Source organism: Phycodurus eques, chromosome 3, assembly GCF_024500275.1.
Source record: "Phycodurus eques isolate BA_2022a chromosome 3, UOR_Pequ_1.1, whole genome shotgun sequence".
Taxonomy (NCBI): Eukaryota; Metazoa; Chordata; class Actinopteri; order Syngnathiformes; family Syngnathidae; genus Phycodurus; species Phycodurus eques.
In genome coordinates, this window is record NC_084527.1 from 4,345,106 (window position 1) to 4,362,711 (window position 17,606).

The 17,606-nt window shown below is 43.8% G+C and overlaps 1 protein-coding gene across 23 annotated transcripts in view; it reads left to right on the top strand.

The window, feature by feature from the left end:
• Positions 1 to 17,606, top strand: part of ank1a (ankyrin 1, erythrocytic a) — a 70,926-nt gene that overhangs the window by 26,272 nt on the left and 27,048 nt on the right. For 15 of the 23 annotated variants that reach the window (XM_061671542.1, XM_061671543.1, XM_061671559.1 and 12 more), the window contains exons 1-10: positions 5,582 to 6,265; positions 12,186 to 12,287; positions 14,613 to 14,711; positions 15,227 to 15,325; positions 15,554 to 15,652; positions 15,834 to 16,019; positions 16,094 to 16,192; positions 16,729 to 16,827; positions 16,902 to 17,000; positions 17,164 to 17,361. In XM_061671542.1, the coding sequence (XP_061527526.1) occupies positions 5,855 to 6,265; positions 12,186 to 12,287; positions 14,613 to 14,711; positions 15,227 to 15,325; positions 15,554 to 15,652; positions 15,834 to 16,019; positions 16,094 to 16,192; positions 16,729 to 16,827; positions 16,902 to 17,000; positions 17,164 to 17,361 (1,491 nt within the window). In that variant the 5' untranslated portion in view covers positions 5,582 to 5,854. Of the gene's footprint in view, positions 1 to 5,581; positions 6,266 to 12,185; positions 12,288 to 14,612; positions 14,712 to 15,226; positions 15,326 to 15,553; positions 15,653 to 15,833; positions 16,020 to 16,093; positions 16,193 to 16,728; positions 16,828 to 16,901; positions 17,001 to 17,163; positions 17,362 to 17,606 lie in introns of those variants that run through there. The other 8 variants (XM_061671552.1, XM_061671566.1, XM_061671557.1 and 5 more) reach the window with 3 other exon arrangements.

Here is a 17,606-nt window from a genome sequence, read left to right on the forward strand (position 1 = left end):
TACTAACTTGCTGATTTACACGTTTTATTTATCTGGTGTGTTTTTTTAATGTTGTGTAGGACCTTTTTTTTTTTTTTTTTTTTTTTAATCCTCCATGTTAAAGACGCGTGTGTATCTGTTCCAATAGAAACATCTTTCTCAGTGTCTTGTGATATCTCAGAAAGTGGTGTTTTCAAATCAGCATATTACATGGCAAGAGTCCACGGGCAAAATACTTTACTTTACTTCGTAGTACAATAAATGCGTATCCCTCCGCACAAAGTAGCTCATGAAGCAGAGGTTCACACTAATGATAAGACAGTCACACTATTTTTCCTGTGGGTTCTTCTAAGTTAGTAAATATGCTTGCTCCATCTGTACCACTGTGATTGTGTTTAGGCTCAAATCAATTTCAAGAGTGAGTATGTGTGTGTGTGTGTGTGTGTGCTGTATGCGTGTGTGTCTTGGCACTCGACCTTATCAGTGCGCAGAGTGCATGCTTACGCTCAGGGCTTGCATGGCATCTGTACGAGCGTATTCGATGTGTTTGCGTATGCGCTCTTTCTGCTGCGTCATTGTGGCGGTGCACGCCTCGTACCTTTTGATGTGTCACTGTTTGTGTATTGTGGCTGTCGTGTATTTCCAATGTGACAGCAATCCACATGCCGTATCTGTCGTTTGTCTGCCTTTATCTGTGTAAACAGTCTGGGCCTCGTCCACCAACGGTTTCATTGCAACTACCCGATAGATGATCTTGAATCCATTTTCGCTAAGTGGAAGAGAGTTCATCTAAGTGCAATAAGACCGCTGGGAAACTTGTTCCAGACTTTTCTTTCCCCTCAAATCCTTGCTATAGCTATCTCAAATTACTAATCCCGCCCTTTCTATCTCCATATTGCTTTCACTGGTGATGGAGCAATAGGAGGTTTCCTAAAGCCCAAATTACAGGAGAATCATCTTATGAGCAAACGTACAAATATCCTACAAGAAAATATCAAATGCATTCATTGTATGTACAATAGATGACAAGTAGAAACATGTAAACTGACTATTTTAAAACAATATAGCGTATGATCGTTCCTGGGTTGCTCATGATTATTTGTGTAGTGGGCTGTTGCATTTTTCTTCCTCCTTTGATTACATTTTTCCTTGTATGGTTGTTTTTTTGTGAATATTCATTGAATTACATACAGCACAACAGGCCCTGGGACTGTATGCGGGCACTTCAACAATCACTCTGGTAGTATTACATGCAGTACCAATTTCATTGTAATGAACTTTAAATAAATATATTAAAAAAAAAAAAAAAAAAAAACAATGCAAGCAACATAAAACAAATAAACCATAAAGTAGGTCAAAGTTAAACCAGAAAATTGATCTGGAAAGTGAGGAAGAAAAGGGGCTCTGACTTTATTCATATCTGGAATATATGTATGATGCCTAATGTTTACAGACCGCAGTAATTATTATGATGGGGGGGGGGGGATAAGAAACTAAATTCCATTTGTATTATTGTTGTTGTTGTTTTAATCTGGGCTTGATCGAACATGCTTGCTGATAAATCAGATGGCCGCTTGGGGATGAGAGAACTCAACCCTCTTCATCAACCCACCACAAGGTAGCGTTGTGTATTGTCAGTGGTCCGTAAAGGCCGTGGCCCCTCTGCTACTATTACCACTTATTAGGACCGGAGAAGGTCCCCTACAGCTCTTAACTGGCCCTCATTTCGTCCTCGGAGGCAGATGCTCTGGAAGCCAAGCCCCATTCGTCACACTGTGGTTGCGTGGCAGGTTCAATATGAAGAAAAGCAAACTGTCACACTCTGCACTGTCATATAAATTCTCCCTCGCCTCAGTTTCTTTTTTCCAGCTGCTCCCCGACCCACTGTAGATGCAGACTACATTAGGACGCCCATTCATGTCCAACCACCAGCAGTTGGCTATAATTTGTTTCAGCGAGGGGGTGCAGAGTGTAATTTACATGTGAAAGGCCATGGCCTATTCAAATATTGGAGCACTCATTTTTATCCCAGGGTTATTAATAGCGAGTATTTTTTTTTTTCCCCCATTGTGTCGAACCAACAGATCAAGGTCTCAGTTGGTTAGATACCAATTTTAGCAGGAGGACAGAGGAGCAGAAATCCTCTGAACTTGGTCAACCGTTGGGAATCGGTCATTCTGAGATTTTTGAGTCACAATAAAGAGCGATTTTCTTTTTTCGGAGGAAAAGTCCATTCAATGATTATTCTCAGCGAGGTTAGAAAAGGAGAGAAATTGATGCATGTGTGCGTGCATGTGCATGTGATTGAGGTGAATGCGCAGACAGCATGGGGAAGGTGGTCAGAAAGTCTCACGGCTAAGTTTCCTGATCTGTCCACCTTTCGCCACGTGTCTGCAAATACATTTTAAGCATTGAGGTTCCTACCTGCTGCTCATTCAACGTGTCAAAGTGCTTGTCGCTAATCTGCCAGCCCCGTGTCACCCGATGGAAAAATAGGAAGTCGAACAAACGCTCTTTAGGGGCACCGGTCAACCTCCGTGACAAAATTCTCCAGAGAAACAACGGCAATAGAAACGATCTGTTTCTGTCACCATCATAAAGCTACGCAGGCAATTTTCATACGCATTTAAAAACGAGTCAACTACTGTTAATATCAAGACAAGGTTTTAGGTGATGTGATCTTGTCATGCACCAACTGTCGCTTGATGTTAACTAAGCAGTGACAGCAGTTTTGTGCAACTTGGTGAGAAATTCTGAGCTTTGCCTTTTGTTTCCTGCTCTATTCTTGTAGTTTGCAGCATTACTGTCGGTAATCACATATATATATATATATATATATATATATATATATATATATATATATATGTAATAATAGATTCCAATTTGTACAGTGTACTATACATGAGCAAAATATTATTCATAGGGAAATGGGTGTCGCCCAATTACATCACTTCAAATCCTACCCTAATGTGTGCAGTGTTCATCAAAAGCAACTTTACTCAGTTTGAGTACACTGCCTGAAATATACGCCTTGGATGCATTTGGATGATTGCTAATTGCTGCATTATGTTAACATGGTGTATGCGTGTATTTTATACTTGCATGCATTCACTCTAGGTTTGGATGTGTGTGCAGGTTTAAGGGCCCGTGAGAGCGTGCATTTTTGAATGTGTATGTTTGTGTGAGACAGCAGTGAGTACTTCAATGTCCATCTTAGTTATTATTGGCAAATTAATGTTATATTATGCCTCACAGTTGTATTTGCTCAAAGGTAGCTTATTTTTATTTTATTTTTTTCCAATGTCGCGCTCCTATTGGCGAGGCAACCGAGCATTTTCCTGCACAAGTAGCCGGTACTAACTGTTTGTTAATGGCAATCAAAATAAATGCATTAGATATTTCTTTATTTAGATTTGAATTAAGAAAGGTCTGTGGAATAATGTCTGAATGAGCCCTGTTCGCTGAGAGGTGAGAAACGAGCTGACTCGGCGTTTGGGTTACATGGTCCCTTTACACTGTGGGGAAAAAAAAGATACAACTGAAACTTCTACCATTCATTAAAACTAACAGCTTCTCGTGCTATCGTTTCATTTATGTCTTCTTTTAATTTACAAGCTAAACACGTACATGCACAGAAATATAGTGTTGTGGTTTAACGAGATGAAGGAATAAATGTTAAATAAATAGGATGTACCAATATTTCTTTCAAATCAAAGTAATTGCAGCATTACCTGTGTCTGAGAGTCCCCCGAAAAATAAATCCACGGAAACTGAACATTTAACCTGAACTTGATGTAGTATGTAACCAACTGCTCACTATGCAGTAATTGCTCGCACTGCCATTAACCATTCGCATGTGAAACTATGACAATTCAAAACACGTGCAAAACAACGGCGTAGTATCAGACAATGCTCTGTGGAACATCTCCACGTGAACTGTCTCGGTGGGAAAAAAAAAAAGAAGAATCGTTCTTCACTTGAACAACATTGAAGGACCAACAAGTCCTCCAGGCTTGCGGTGCATTGTCACTCGAAAGCTCCTTCCATTTGTTCATCTTCGTTAATCTGACTGCTACGAATTCTGGTTTGTCTGAGCAGATCCTGCCAACACATTCCCACTTGTGAGTGATGACTCTATTCTTTGTTTGAAAGAGTTTATGTTGTCAGATCGTGCTCAGTTTTGTCTTTTTCTGTCCTCTGACACTATTTCCCATCTCTGCCTTTCCATGAATGGAAGTCTGGACCAGCGGTGACACATTTCATGCCATCTCTTTCCTTCTATTGGCTTTATTCATATGTGTAATATTTCTAACACCTTGAGTTTGTCTCCCACAGGTCAAGCTGGCTATTGCGAATTTATTGAAGCCTTTCTGTATTCACTGTCATATAAAGTATGTATAACGATGTGCTCTAACATGTAAACTTTCTGTTGCGTAAGCATTACATTTTTTTTTTTTTATCCTTTCCTATCCGTGGCAGGCTTAATGTTGAGTTTGTGTACGCCCGTGCGCGCTATTTGAAGCTGCTGCTGCAGCCAAATTGGTGCGGACCATGTCCCTGACACTGCGTGCCGTTACGACAAATGGAGCAAATGTTGATTCGTTTGGTTTTATATCACACCGAGGCTTGTCCGAGTGTGAAAGCGTATATTCCTTATTCTCAGAGATGCTGTTGGCAGCGGTGCAATATCACGCAAAAGGAGTCTTGACAAGTTGAGGAAAGACAGCTGACAAAGGGCCATTATTTATGTTGATTCTTCTCTTCGCTGGTCTGGCACCTCAGGACAAAGGCAATATAGCGGCTACAAGCAGCACACGTGGACAGCCGAAGCCCTTTATCCTGTCAACAAGGCGGACCCGACGTCGAGTGCAGAGGGCACGTCTGTCCCGAATCTAAATCTATTCTGCCACTAAACTGGAGTGTGTCTGGATTTATATCGGCTTCCCTAAAAAGAGTTGCCTTAGCAACACGTTATGGAGCGTGTTAACAGATTGGTGAGAAGCTATCATTCTTTTTCTCGGATGGACCGTATGGCGCTACCGCACACGGAGACTGTGGAGGTTTATTTCAGAGAGTTCCAGGAGTTTTATAGCGACGGAACGACAGTACAATTTGCCATGCATTCATATTATTTTTTGTATCTATTTAAGTGTTATCTTCTTCTTGGGACACATACAGCACCATTTTCCATTGCTTATAAAAAGCGTGGAGCGGATCGAAGTCCCACGTCATGTTTTTGCTCAGGTCACAGTCCAGTGGTACTGAGTTGTATGTAGCCTCCTTTCTACATAGCCCCCCCCCCCCCCCCCCCCCCCGCCCCCCGCCCCCTCTGTCCTCTCTCCTACAGCATTTATCTCTCTGCATGGTTTTGGCAGCGATGTGCTTTTCCCAGCATTTAGCCAGGAGAGGCAGAGAGGAGGGGAGAGGTAGAGAAAAGAAGGCCTTTTCAACACGGGAATGACGGACGCTTTATTAAAGGAGGCAGGGCCTTTTGAGAGGCTGGCCCCCTTTATACCCACCCCCCCAACCCAAGTGTCTGGCCCATTGTCATGGGGTGGTGGCAGCAACCCCCTCACCAAGCGCTTTGTCACTGTAAGTCACCTCACTAACTGAAACAGATCTGCGATACACCCCCCCCCAACCAAAAAAAAGAAAAACACCCACAGTTACTCTATTTTGGTCTATTTATTGTCCGTGAACAAATGATTGTGTGGCTGTCACAAAACATACAGGAGATGCAGAGATGGGCGTGACGTGGGGAAGACAGGACAAGAGAAAGGAGGGATAAAGTGGAGGTGAATCCTGAATGGTGGGTTAGGGTTTGTGAGGTAGAGAGCAGAGCAGAGGCTGGAGCGGGAGGCTGGAAGATGGCAAGATGGCACGGTTACGACTCAAAGATTTAGGTGGAAATTTCCCCGGGCAAAACAGAAATATTTCCCATCGAGGATGCTCGGAAGGAAGGAGATTCTTGTGGCGGGTTTGGGGTGCTCGTTGGTTTTTGGCTGCTAGTGAAATGTGCGTCTTTAGATACAGGCAACATTCCTGCAGAGATAAAACCCTGGGCCCCCTCACCCCGCCCTCCCCCGTCTCTCCACCCACCGAACTGGGTCCGGCTTACTCAAGTGTGTGCGCCTGTGCGGGGGTGTGTGCCCGTGTTTACGTGCCCTGCGTGGTGGCACTCGCAGGGGGGGCAATTGGAAAGACATCTTTCAGTTTGGGAGAAACAGAACGTAAGAAAGACAGCGGAGGGCCAACAGGCATGCCAGCCAAGACCGTCACTTTCGGAGTGAGTACTGCAAACGTTTCACTTCTCTTCTTCTGCACTGTAACATCTCTCTCTCTCTCTCTCTCTCTCTCTCTCTCTCTCTCCCTCTCTCTCTTTCTCTCTCTCTCTCTCTGTTTCTCTCACATGCTTCATGAGGTTTTTGGGCCGTGTATTACTATGGTCACCAAAACATTTTCTCAGATAAGCACATGCTAGTAGTCTACTTATATTAACTTTGGAGTTTTCAGCTCTTATTAACTTGATCCACCAGCTATTAATATAAAGGCATGTTTGTTTCAGTCTACTGTTTGACAGATTGCGTCTGTCTTTACTCCCAAATACTGTGTTTCCCATCGTCAACTCGCCTTGTTTCATTGCCCTCAGAGGGACACAAAAGTGTACCTGGTTTCATTCTTCCACACACAGTAGCCATAAAAAGCATGAGCCAAGTTATTAGTTAAGCGCTCACTTAAAAAGAGGGAGTTGTTGATCAAAACGTTATTTAAAGGGGGGACATTGCGACATTGCTTTCCAGCTTGATTGCTTGGGATTATCTATGCAAGTTTGCTGTATGTGCCTCAAAGATTCGTGTGCATGTGAGAGAATGTGTGCTGTGTTGTTTTCCCCTCTTAATCTTGTTTTTGACTCCTCTTGTTCCTCTGTTTGATTTTCCATTTGTATGATGTCAACCGGGATTAGCTCGGGTAAGTAAACTGGAGGTCCGTAGGCTGATTAGCTGGTCAATTAATTAAACCCTTTCAGAGGAACTTTACTGGACACTTTGGGAACTTTATAATCCTCAGAACCAACAGAGCGACACCACCACTAACAGTAAAGCCTTGCAGATTGCATGCATGTCTTTTGAGTTAAGGAGAAGAAGAAATGTCACTCTTTGCAGGTCTGAAAATAAATTGAGGCCAATTACCCCTGTGGGATTTAACTGTAATATAATATTTAGTTTCATTAACACATCAGCGTCAGAGGGATAAATGAATCGTTTCATGCGACATTCGTAGAATAGCAGTAGTTGTCACACTTCAATGTCGGACGAGACGTAAAAGTTTTCAAATGTATCTTTCTTCGCCTCTGCAAATATCCACTGAGAATATGCATGTGTTTATACATTCTAGCATTAATCCTCAAAGCTTCACTGATGATGTATTATTGTGACATTTCTTACATGATAGCTGCCGTTGTTGTTTAACTTTACTGGGAAATCCTGTTGGCAAGCGCAACCTGATGCGTTTTGTTTATTCACACTAATGATATAACCGAGGCAGCGCAATGCATTTAGGTTGGCCATTATAAGATGACGATGCGTACCTAATTAGAGCTGCTATGCGCGCGGTGTTTACCATATATCACCTGCCCCTGAGCTCCAAACACTACGGCTTTACGCTACATGGTCATCCACTTAATGGGCGACAATAACCATGACAATCTCATCCGTAAGCACAGTGGAGAAAGTAAATCATAAAGATCGAGAAGATTTGTCATCATTTTATCGAGCACAGGTTTCCATAGCTCGACAGACGTGTCGATTGAAGCAATTGTAACCGTTTCATAGGATTGCTCGCCCTCTTCCTGTAAATGTGCCCAAGGCGGAGCGGTCCCACGGGCCTCCATCCGACTGAGTCAACACTTACTACATCTCGGTATCCGGAAGCGGCTTGCTGCCTGCCCAATCTGATGGATCAGCCTGAGAGACGAAAACACAGATGCAGTGGCTAAAGGGGAAAAGGCCCGAGAAAGAAAATCAATGTATTGAACAAATGCAAGTCAGCAGAAAAAGGATGATGAAAGAGCTGTTGAAGTACTCTGCAGGAATTTCCATATCCGTTGCTCAACGTTCCTGTAAATTGTATGACAACTCACCGATCGCATTCTGTTGGGGTTCATCTGGATGATACTTTTCAGGTTAATTGGTTGTATGTGCACATTCATATTGTAAATTACTAAACAGATTAACAAAGCGTGGTGGGACTCCACAGCTGTATGGTTCAGGCTTAGTGCTTTTAATACAAAAAAGAAAGGTGAGAGTAAATATAGCAAAAGCGAGTGCTTTATGATTATTATTATGAGCGAAACTGTTGAGGTTCTCTGAAACGATATCCATTTCCCGGATGTTTGGCAGCGATATTATTGCATTGAGCTACCGTTGCACTGGTAACACGGTCCGAGTTGAATCCCGAGCTTCATTTCCCTTAGCGAGGCCAACGTGTTCAGACTGTGAGAAAAGAGATGTGGATTCAACCGACAACCCCCGAGATGAATTGGGCCGCTAATTGACAGTTAAAAAAAAAAAAAGGTATGAGAATGCTCAATGCATTACTTGTGCTGTACTTTATAACAGCATTAAGTGAGATACCGAGATGTATCTGCAAATTTTACAAATCGCCGATGGTACATGAAAATAACGCTTTTATGACTCAGCCTATGCCGTCTAATGATTACCATCTAATGCGCCCGCTTAAAGGCACAGAACTAAAAGAGCTCATAGGGAAAGTTGCTTCTTGCCACCGTTGTGCGACTTTGGTCGTAGCAGCACGTTTTGTATTTTGAATAATTGCAACAGACGAATGAGAAATGTGATGAGACTTTGGAAGCACCGCGAGAGCCATTCGAAGCCCACTGAAAAAAACACCGGTGCCTTCTCCAATCCAAATGTCTACGATTACATGGCTTTTGCATCTTGCAAATTGGATTCCATTATCTTGTATAATTGACTGCGCTGCTCTGCGTACTCTCTCAGCAACACAATTGAGGCTTTGTAAAACCGGCGATTCCTCAGACGTAGTCGTCCATTTCACAGGAAGGCAAGGATGTTGATCCCGCGAACACATGCACACAAACACGGAGCTTTCAAACACTGCAGAGGGGGGTGATGTCATTCTGACTGCTGCAGCACCAGCAGAGCAGAAAGAAGGTGGTGGGGGGGGGTTCGTAGCAGTCAGTTTTCGGCAAGAAGTACATTTTGCCTTCTCTTACTCCGAGCACATCATCATTAGCATTACTCAACCGCGCACGACGGCAATGTCGCTCTTGTTTATTGTGGCGCCGTGGAGCAGGTTATTGTGTCTTGTTTCTTTTCCTACAAATAGAATGATTCATTGTCTCCCCAGCGCTTTGCAGTGCGAAGCGCGTCCTTTGCCTGGGAATAATCAGGGAGCAACACATTCATCTCAATCATGCCGTGGTGTCCCAGCAAACGTAGCAGAAAGACCATTTGAAAAAAAAAAAAAAAAAAAAAAAGCCTTCACGGGGTGTTGCAAGTTTTTGAATTGGGTGGAGTTCATCCATCCTTATCTCAATGCACACACACATTTGTTTGACGCAAGCAGATACACGCATAAACGGAAATGCTTTACTTTTGGTGAGAAAGTGCGTTTGTCATTAACGTGATATTAACATTCAGCTCTGTTGGCAAGCTGTGTCATGAACCCTTATATGTGTTTTGTGTGTGTGTGTGTGTGCGTCTCCAGGGTGTCTCCATGGCTGATGTGTGTCTGCATCAGCTGTGCTCGCTCCCGCAGTGATGACAGGATGTTTCTGGTGTCACCATGGCACTTTTCAAACATTTCATGCAACAGAATACCGGCCTGTTGTCCTTAGTACATTTTATAGCTTAGAACGAAAAAAAAAGTTAGATTGACAAAACCAGTTTGACTGACCTTAGTTGTGGGCAGCATGCAAAAGCTCGCCCTTCATTTTCGCCTCTTGCAAAGTGTCTCATTTTGCGACGACTTGTTTTTACTAGTTTTTTTTTATTTGTGCATTGTATTCTGCATGCAAAAACAATTAGCGGGATCTTCAAAGGAAGACCGCAGTTGTTTGTTGTGGTCTCAAGTCTAGATGCAGGTGTGTCCGAATATACTCCAAAAACTCAAAATCTTACCGAGAATATTTGTATATTCTTTCGAGTCGAACGTCTCAAAACTAATCTGACGACACTTAAAAGAAGATTCATCGCCTAAACAAGTAAATTATTTTTAAACTATTTTCACTTGTTTCAAGCTCATTTTTATTTGAAATAAGTAGAAAAAAATTGCCAGTGGACCAAGTTTTTTTCTTTGTCCACTGGGATTTTTGTTTTGTACTTATTTCAAGAAAAACAATTAGTTTGAAGCAAGTGAAAATTGTCTAAAAACAAGTTACTTTTTACGTGAAGAGTCTCATTTGAATTAGTTTTGACTGGAATTGAGACAAATATTATTGGCGAGGTTTTGAGTTATTTTGTAGTGTAAGAATGGAGGGTTTGTGCATGCGTGTGCGTGTGTGTGTGTGTGAGTTTTTGTTTTCTTGCGTGCGTGCGTGCGTGTGTGCGTGACAATGAGCTGTCTGGATGTTGGTGTCTGATCACCTTCTCCCAAAGGAAAGACATTAGAGATTCCATTCAAATGGGAGGCATGCTCCTTAAGGCAACTCGGCAACTGTGTAAGTAATGCGGAGACACTCGTTCGACCGATCCAGATTGAATAAACCATAATGTTTCTTCAACTTACATTTTCTTTTCTTTTCTTTTTTCTTTTTCGAAACATGGTTGTTGTTCAAGTTCGGAGCGAGTGAAAATTTGTCAGAGTGACTGACTCAGGCAAGTGGCTCAGCAGGGGCACACAAAAGAGCCCAAATGATGTCGTTTCTAAAAGCTTCATTTTGAACTATCTGCCAAGAGGAACTGTTGGTATATATTTTGTCAGGAACAAGGAGTGCATTGTGCATGCAATTAATCCAGGAAGTATTTTAGCTGGAAACAGCTTTTTCTTTTTGACTTTCTTTTTTTCGTGTGCAATCACTCCAGCTTAGTTTTTTTTTTTTTTTTTTTTTTTTGGAAAGTGACCTCTCTCTTTTGCACAGTGCTTTGCCATTAGAATCATGCTGAGGCTACGTTGTGTCGTTTGTTGCCATGCCTCTGCTTCAGGCATGTGGATCCTTTCACTTTTTTTTTTTTTTTACCAACAAGCTGCAACAATAGATAACACAGCTTAAGGCACTGTGGTTTGAAGTTGAAATGGGGGGGGGGGGGGACAGCTTCAGCGCTGCGCGTGATGTAGCATTCAGTGTCGTTCTGTCAGAATAAATGCATTGCTGAATGTACAGTTTCGACGACCAGTGTGTTTACATGGATAGTCAAATGGAGAGGAGAAGATTATGCAAATGAGGTGAGAAGGTGCAGACTTCGACGCAGTCGGGTTTCTCTCCGTGACGTTCTCGCTTCTGCTCGTGAGGCGCTACATGAGCGATCATGTTTGAGCAGCGCCCCCACTTGCCCGGGAGCCGAATGAACACGGGCCTCATGAGAAAAAGTGCTCGGTATGCAATGTATTTTTCCTCACGGGTCACCGTGAGTTGGCGTTGCTTTAACAGATAACAGATATGTCTTGCAACTATCAGCGCAGTGACAAATGAGACGGGACTAAAGTTGGCTTTGCTTTGGGAGGGCCCTCCATTATTTGCATTTTCTAAAATTTTCATTGCACCCCTTTTACTGGGGTGTCAACGTCAATGATACAGTATGATAAACGGTTGTCGTGGGAAGGATTGTGGAGATCACAAACGAAGCAAAGAAACATCCACATGCCATCATGAAAGATCACAAATTGCCAGCCCCGAAACAACAACAACACAATTAGTTTGCTTTTCCATTAAGCGTCCATTGGACTATCCCGCTTGATGGAATCGTGGCTTTAGGTCACCTGCACATCTATTAATACACTTGCTTGTCAGTGCAGATGTTTTTTTAAAATGCACAACCAACAAAAAGAAATCAAACAAAATCTAAAGCGAGGAGCGAAATGGGTGGAAAGATAATGAATTACCTTGAACAGTCCCCATCCTTAACCCAACTGTTTTTCTGTATTTTCCTCTTTATTCCTCTTCTTTGTGCGTCCTTTACTTTACCCCGTGTTCCTCCCTCCTTTCCTTTTGTCCGCTGTGTTTGCAGACAGATGCCGGCAACAGTTTTCTCCGAGTGGCCCGTTCTGGCAACCTGGACAAGGCCCTGGAACATATTAAGAATGGCATTGATATAAATACAGCCAATCAGGTGAGAGGGCTGCAGGAGCTCCATTTTCAGGATGTGATCATCATGACAAATGAAGCAGCTCCTTGCGCGTATAATTCCACTTTCGAATGCTGAGTAGAGAAATGACCTCGAGGATGTGACTAGCTGGACTGTTGTCTCGGTCATCTCTGCATTTATTGTCGATGTACCGTATTTTGAATTGAAATCTTAAGTGTGCATGATGTGTGACTTAATCCATGTGCTGTTATAGTTGTTTGTGCCTGTTCACTCTGCCGTGTACTGTAAATGCATGCTCAGGCCTCCGGGCCAGGTAATAAATGGGCAAATGGTGTCTTCTTTGCTCCACCTCTTTCATGCTGCATCCTTTTCTCTGACGCTTGCTCTCCGAGGTAATTGGCCCTCTGCTGCCCTCGAGCGCTCGACACGTGACCCAAAGAAAACGTGACGCGTGTGTATGAGGACCGTCACACTTTGTCACGGTCTGTCCTCAGCAACATGTCATTCTTTATGTAGACTTCAACCCAGGCACCTCATAACAAAGTCATCACAGCTCACCTCTCCGCTGTGATGAAGCAATACACCCAATGGAAAAGAGACATTCATTATACAACTAGCGACCGTTCAAAACTGTCCTTAGACAATGCCGTCCGTCTCATTTGAAATTGTAATTCCAAAGTGTGCCGCTGTTTCTTTTTTTTGCTGTGAAGTCCCCTGTAAAGTGAAAATGCATGTACATTTGGCACGCCACTGAGACGTTAACAATCCTGCCAAATTTGAATGATGAAAAAAATCGCCAAGTACATCAAACGAGGCTTCAAAACTGTGAAAATACAAGCCGTTCCCCTCCACTTTCAGACGCTGTGTGCGCTGAAACCACGCCCTGCACAACTGTCAATCAAATACCACTTCTTCGCCCTGGAAAAATGGAGCTTCTTTCATACGTCCGCACATAACTACGTTTGAGCCACAAAAACAAGCGGACACACCAGCTCGAAACCCCCGCCCACACGCTCGCTATTATGTCAGACTTTTAAAACGTTTTTTTTTACCTTGCTCTTCAGTCTTCTCTACTTGACATGCGCACACTCAAGGCCGCCATCGAGGCACTCTGAAGCGGCCATGCCATCCCGAAGCCCTGGTCCACAAACAGGCTGTCAAGTCAGACTTTTCAAACAACCATCCCCCCCCCCCCCCCCCCCCCAAAAATGAGAGCGTGCACTCAAAGCCAACAATGAGGCGCTCTAAAGCGGCCACGCCAGCAGACTATCCACAGGGAAGATGCATTTTTGGGGTGAAGGCTTAACTCGCTAGCTCACTGCACATCGCACCGCTGATGAGCAAAGGCGCTCAAGCTCTTACATAGTGGGGGAGGGGCGACACCTGCCAGATGCCAAAGTGCGTCATCGGGTGCCGTGTTAGCCGCGCCACATTAGTCTGCTTTTAGCAATTATTTTTGAACATGTATAATGCGTTTAGTAACAAAGCTCTGAATTCACTTTACAGGGTCTTTAAAGTCATCTTCTCCCACATTCCTTCTTTACTGGATGCAGGCGACTTCTTTGGTTTTAAGTTTTCATGTCAGAGGTCCAGTCCAGATGCCAGTGACACAAATGGACAAGAACTGCTGATTGTGACTGATGCGTTAGCGATGTAATGTTTTTGGTCCGAGGGGGGTCGAAACTGGGGTGGTGGTTTTAGAACAGCTTGCTAACCCGCACGCTGCTTCACTCCTGCTTTTCCTTTCTCTCGCAACCCAACGACAGCCTCTCCCTCAGTGTCAGTGTGCTGTTTTGTTTTGTTTTGTTTTTCAATTCGCCCTCATTTTTTGTTTGTTTTTGCGTTTCCCTCCCTTGTCACACCCTCTCCTGAGTTTGCAGTCGAGTGATGGTCTGCTGTGGTCTCTCCACTCAGAGGAATAATATCAGTGGTGTGGGAAAGGTCCAACCTCACATGTCCTGTGCGGCTGAAGGAAGGCTGTGTGAGGTCAGACCTATCCCACACGGCTTGTATTCTTCCCAGCCACGAGACCGGCGGCCCGCCATCTCGCTCCAGTCCGCCGCCGCCGCCCGCTCCTTCTCCTGCCATTATCATCAATCAAATGAAAATGGTTTCATTCTCATTTTCATCTTTGTAGACTTTGTTTTTTGCTAATGATCTGTGGTGTCCCGTGTAAGTATCGGCCTGCTCTGATTTGCGATTGTTACAGAATTCTGTGTCAACGAACCACATTTTTATCACACGTGGTTTATACTCCACGCGTGCGTGTGGATACTTGACGGCATTATGACTTGTTGATCAGGGCATCATTGTGTAATGCCTTCACTATCAAAATGATTTTCCCCTCAGAATGGGCTCAACGGGCTTCATCTTGCGTCAAAAGAAGGCCACGTCAAAATGGTGCTGGAATTACTTCACAACGGAATTGTACTGGAGACCACTACAAAGGTAACACACCCAACAGGAGTCTGTCCACACCAATGCCATTTTCCATAATCTGTCAAAATGAATTTTGACATGCAGGACAAGTGTTATCGTAATCCTTACACTGTTATTTTAGCGAATCAGAAGCGGAAAGAAGTCTTGCAATGACAATAAAAACAATGGCACAGCTATTAAAAGCTGTGGACTGATTGTGAAGTTCATTTTAAATTCCCCATTTTTAATCAAAATGATTTTCAATTAAATATAAGAAGTGAAAAGGTACGTGGTGAAAAATGTGCTAAACGTTTGGTAGTGAATACTTACCATCATAAATCAGTTGTTTTGCTCGTGCTTACCAATGCCAAAGATTCAGAGAAGGAAGACAATTAAAAAGGAGAAACAACATTATTAGCAAGCCCTAGTCCTCACATGTCAGAATATTTTCTACACCTCCAGTATGTGATGTGAGCATCCAGAAAGACCAAAGTTGTGCCACTGTCGCGGTGTACTCTTGTTGCCTTGTATCTGCGTTTCCCCAGAAAGGAAACACGGCGCTGCACATTGCGGCCCTGGCCGGGCAGGAGCAGGTGGTCGCAGAGCTGGTGAACTACGGGGCCAACGTCAACGCTCAGTCCCAGGTGAGGCCCCGTGCTGTGTGCGCTTTCCCCCAGCGGTGAATCCATTGCACTGTACTGACAATAGCGATGTTCACATGTGTCTTTGTGCCGATATTTTTGTTTATTGGTGTGCATCCTTGTGTGTGTATCTGTAACTTTCTATCTTGCATTTGGCATCCCTGCTGTGTGTGCGTGTGTGTGTGTGTGTGTGCGCGTGTGTGTGTGTGTGTGTGTGTATTTCTGAGACAGAAGGGTTTCACTCCACTCTACATGGCTGCACAAGAAAACCATCTAGAGGTTGTGAAGTTTCTTCTGGAGAACGGGGCTAATCAGAGCATTCCAACGGAGGTACCAAAGAGCAAGAGATGTTTTCAATCAGGAATCGGACAAATCCCCTCGATCTTATCCCGCTGATCCTGACTCGTTGTCATTCCATCGTGTTGTGTGCTCATCAGCTGTCACCGCTGACACTTCTCTCATTGTCTCTGCGCACTCAGCCTGCCTTCTGAGCGTCTGCTCTCTGCCGCAGGATGGATTCACTCCTCTGGCGGTGGCTTTACAGCAGGGCCATGAAAATATCGTAGCCCTGCTCATCAACTACGGCACCAAGGGGAAGGTCCGCCTCCCCGCGCTGCACATTTCGGCACGCAATGACGATACACGCACGGCTGCGGTTCTTCTGCAGAATGACCCAAACCCTGATGTGCTCAGCAAGGTATGTTGTGCTGCTGGTGTTAAGATCATCCATTTCACGAATGACAGTTAAGTACCGCTCGGGGGTTCTTGCAGACTGGATTCACACCCCTCCACATTGCTGCACACTATGAAAACTTGAACGTTGCTCAACTTCTTCTCAACAGAGGAGCCAATGTCAATTTCACCCCGAAGGTATGAAATTACTATTCAGTCAACTCCAGTTTATCTTGGGAGATAAAACGGAGTTTCACCCGTTTCGCCCGATACCGCAAGACACCCACACGCTTTAAATACATTTAAACTTATGAAACCCCGCTTAAACTTGTTAAAAAGTTCTTTCTAAAGTACATGTATTCCTTAGCGCTTGTTCTCCCGCTCGCATTTCTCCAAATATGAGGCAAAGCGCGCTTGAATAAAGCTGTCACTCCTATTTGAAGTTGACTGTAAAACTGACACGAAAAAACAAACAAGTATAAGACAAACAAGTGTATATTTAAACACCAAAATATTCAAAGAAATCAATTTTGTCCAACAAAAACTTAATGCTAACATACGGTATAAGTCAAAATACCACAGCATCGATGAAAATAATGTTCCACTTTCAAACCAGTGCTCCTTTTACACAAATACAAACCGAGCGTACGCCAATACTCTCAGGTGTATACAATATTCTCTCTGCTCTGTAGTTTGACGGGTCGGGTACCTTTTCTTTTTTTTTATATATGTAGAACGGCATCACCCCTTTGCACATCGCATCTCGACGGGGAAATGTGATCATGGTCCGACTCCTCCTCGACAGGGGGGCGCAAATAGATGCCAAGACCAAGGTGCAGCATCGTCTCACAGTCTTGCATTCACTCCGTGCTTTTCACCGGCCATAATAGATACTGTCTCTCACCAGGATGAGCTCACTCCTCTGCACTGTGCAGCGAGAAATGGTCACGTCAGAATAATAGAAATTCTTCTTGACAACGGGGCCCCCATCCAGGCCAAGACCAAGGTATTCTAGCTTGAGTCAGGAACATTTCTGACCTTTTGGGAAAGCAAAATAAAACCGAAATCACTGAATTTCTGCGATTGTCCTGCCAAGTCCAATGTCAAACAAGCAACAATCTCTCTGCTGTTTTGCGACGGAATTGAACGTCAACATTTGTGTTTTGCAGAATGGCCTGTCTCCAATCCACATGTCGGCACAGGGGGACCACGTAGACTGCGTCAAGCAGCTTCTGCAGTATAACGCAGACATTGATGACATCACGCTGGACCACCTGACACCTCTTCACGTGGCCGCACATTGTGGACACCACCGAATGGCAAAGGTTCTGCTGGACAAGGGGGCCAAACCCAACTCTCGAGCGCTGGTCAGTGACCATACGACATGTAATTGCAGCTTTAGCATCAGATCCAGTGCAAGCGCTGTACAAAGTTATCTGCTTTTCACAAAGATGTTTACTTTAGACTTCACACAAGAGGTGTTTATAATATTTTGGTTATCCTCCAAGCGCTAAAAGAAATGAATATCCAAAACGCCTCACAGTATACTGCAGTTTTTCACGACTGAAAACTGCAATCACAAGAGTAAACACATTATTAAGTGAATACCTGC